The sequence below is a fragment of the Tribolium madens genome, unplaced genomic scaffold (assembly GCF_015345945.1).
Source record: "Tribolium madens isolate multiple individuals breed KSU strain unplaced genomic scaffold, Tmad_KSU_1.1 Scaffold_91;HRSCAF=231;Tcas5.2_LG7, whole genome shotgun sequence".
NCBI lineage: Eukaryota > Metazoa > Arthropoda > Insecta > Coleoptera > Tenebrionidae > Tribolium > Tribolium madens.
In genome coordinates this window covers 3188426-3191182 of record NW_025401063.1, presented here as the reverse complement: position 1 = coordinate 3191182, position 2757 = coordinate 3188426, and the positions used below count along the sequence as shown (strand labels likewise).

The 2757-nt window shown below is 30.4% G+C and overlaps 1 protein-coding gene across 1 annotated transcript in view; it reads left to right on the top strand.

The window, feature by feature from the left end:
* The window catches only part of LOC123011741 (ubiquitin-conjugating enzyme E2 R2), an 8104-nt gene that overhangs the window by 1647 nt on the left and 3700 nt on the right, over positions 1-2757 (top strand). Inside the window, exons 2-3 of the mRNA XM_044409334.1 lie at positions 2029-2115; positions 2170-2418. Coding sequence (XP_044265269.1) covers positions 2029-2115; positions 2170-2418 — 336 coding nt within the window. The remainder of the gene's footprint in view (positions 1-2028; positions 2116-2169; positions 2419-2757) is intronic.

Genomic DNA, 2757 nt, shown 5'->3' with positions numbered 1-2757 from the left:
TATTTTTTATATTTTCGCAAAATTGATCAAGTTGTTATTCTTATTTTTTATTTCAAATTTCCAATAGTTACCTAAGCTCATTAGTTTGTCAATAGAATGAACAAGTCATTGTGAAGAAACTTTTGGGAATGGAGAAAATTGATTTTTATTATTGATTTTCAAAAAGTAAAAGCACAAACTTGAGTATAATAGTAATTATATTAGATCACAAGGTAGAAAAGAGATTTTTTATAGCCGAGATGCGTAGCATCGAGGGAAATAATAACTGCGCGGCTATTAAAATCTTCTTTACCGGATTTTATATAATATTTTTTTCACTCCTAACACATTTACATGTTGATGTACATGTAGTAATTCACAACTATTCTGTTTGTGAACTTTTTACTTTTTTTTCACGAGTAGATAAACAATCTTTATCATCGTGTATAATATTTCGTTTTATTTTGTACTCACCTACCAAATTTCTTGAATATAACCAGTAGATAAAAATTATTCACTGTTTCACTAGACGATAAACGACCACTTTATCTACTGAAATTAGTTGATAAAATATAAACAGTAGATAAAAATTACTTTATTTCACCAGACCATAAAATACTACTTTATCTACTGAAATTAGTTGATAAAAGCACTCTTTAACATTGAGTACAAAATAAAAGGAATTTTCTAACTTCATAATATGATAAATTTGTTAAAATAATATAGAAACTGGAAAGAAATAGAAAAAAGTGTTGCTCTATCGGTAGTATTTTAACATGAAATAAACCTATTTATGTTTTGACAGTTTTGACAAAGATAGAAGAATTATTGTGGAGTATATTTAAGTTATTAAATAACACGAGTAATATTCTAGATATACTCGTATTTGTATCAATGTAATGCCTTTCAACATTGGTTTTCACCCAAACTATAATAAATAACATAAATCATGGTACTTTTTAGAACTAGTAGTGAAAACAGTTCTTTTTAAAGGTTTAAATAAGCTAATTTGAAGATGTGAAAGATGCAATAAAGAAAAAGGCATTTGTTGTTATCCCTCCCACTCGTGTATTCCGTTAATATTTTGACCACTCTTTGTAAAAATCTAATTTTGTTTCTTTCTTATTTTTTTATTAAATACGGTTTTCTTAAAGAGTTTTATTTATAAGGAATTAATGAATGCCTTACTGTCGAAGTTATTTAACTTTTTGCATTACGAAATGCAGGACAATAGCAGTTCCATTACAAAATATTTCAGTATAAATTAATTCAAATTTTTGCTTGACAGAACTTTGGATATTCATAGAAAACAGTAGATCAAATAAAAGTTAATTCAGTAAAAACTATAACAAAGAAATAAAATTGGTTTTATCGATTTTCAATTAAAACTTAGTAGCTAGCAGACTGTAAGGTCATTGCCTCTATTCCTCTTTTTGGGAGCTGTTATTATTTTGTTTACTTTTGCTCATACTTTGCGTTTCTCCTATTGTCTTTCTACTTTCGAGCGACACAATTGAATACCGAAATACGCATTTTATTTTCCTTCAGTAATAACAATTATTTAGAAAAATAAACCGCAATCTGCAATAAAAAAATTAAATGAATTTCTTGGTTGACAACAAAACTGGAAATTCGATTTTTTTGCGTTATATTTGGCAAAACTGAAGTGATGTTTTTAATTGCAATGATAATAAAAAACACACACTTGAGAAAAAGGCTTGTTTTAAATTATTTTATTAATAAAAAGAACCTAAAGAGTCACTGAAAGCACTCATGAAAATGTGACTTTTCATATTGTCTAGTCCTTTCGAGGCAGCAGATTTAGCCAATTTTTGTGCAAGCAATTTTGAAGTATTTATGACATGTTTAAGCCATATATGGCGTTTATTTTAAGTGTTATGGTTTATAATTTATATGTCCACTTCAGGGCCAGATAAAATTAATACTGTAATTCCAGCTTTGTCCCCGCCGATTTTTATTTTGCCATATACAGAATTATGGTTACTATAATTGGAATTTATTACAATACGGATACGTTCTTTGTTTCAGGCTAGAATGAAATTTCCACCGGATTATCCATATTCACCACCGTCAATTAGATTTTTAACGAAAGTTTGGCATCCCAACGTGTATGAGGTGAGGAAGAAGAGACTCGTGTGATTGCAATTTAATTTTGTTTTTATTTTTCAGAATGGAGATTTATGTATCAGTATTTTACATCCACCAGTCGATGATCCCCAATCAGGAGAACTGCCATGTGAACGTTGGAACCCCACGCAAAGTGTGCGTACAATTTTACTAAGTGTGATATCACTTTTGAATGAACCTAACACATTCAGTCCCGCAAATGTTGACGCATCTGTTATGTACCGACGTTGGAGGGATTCGAAGGGCAGAGATAAAGAATACGAAAATATAATTAGGTTTGTATCAAGTTTCGTAGTATAGCCCAGTCAAATTAGACAAAAATAGGGCGATCCTAGAGAGTTGGAATTTTGTTTAAACGCTTTCTCTATACCGGGTGTCCCAGGCAGGCTTGGATATAGCAAATTAACACGAAAAATTAGTTTTTATTTTTTTCCGGCTGCAGGAGTAACAGAAATCAAAATCTGACTGATGGAGTTTGTAGTGCTTGAAGAGGGCTATCTTATCGATATTTTATCGATTCTCCAGTTAACTCCATATCGGCGAAAACGGCCCTTGAAAAATCGAAATTTGAATTTGCCGGGTTAGCGTTACTAAGAAACGAACTATCAAGTCATTGTTGCCAAAGGAGAA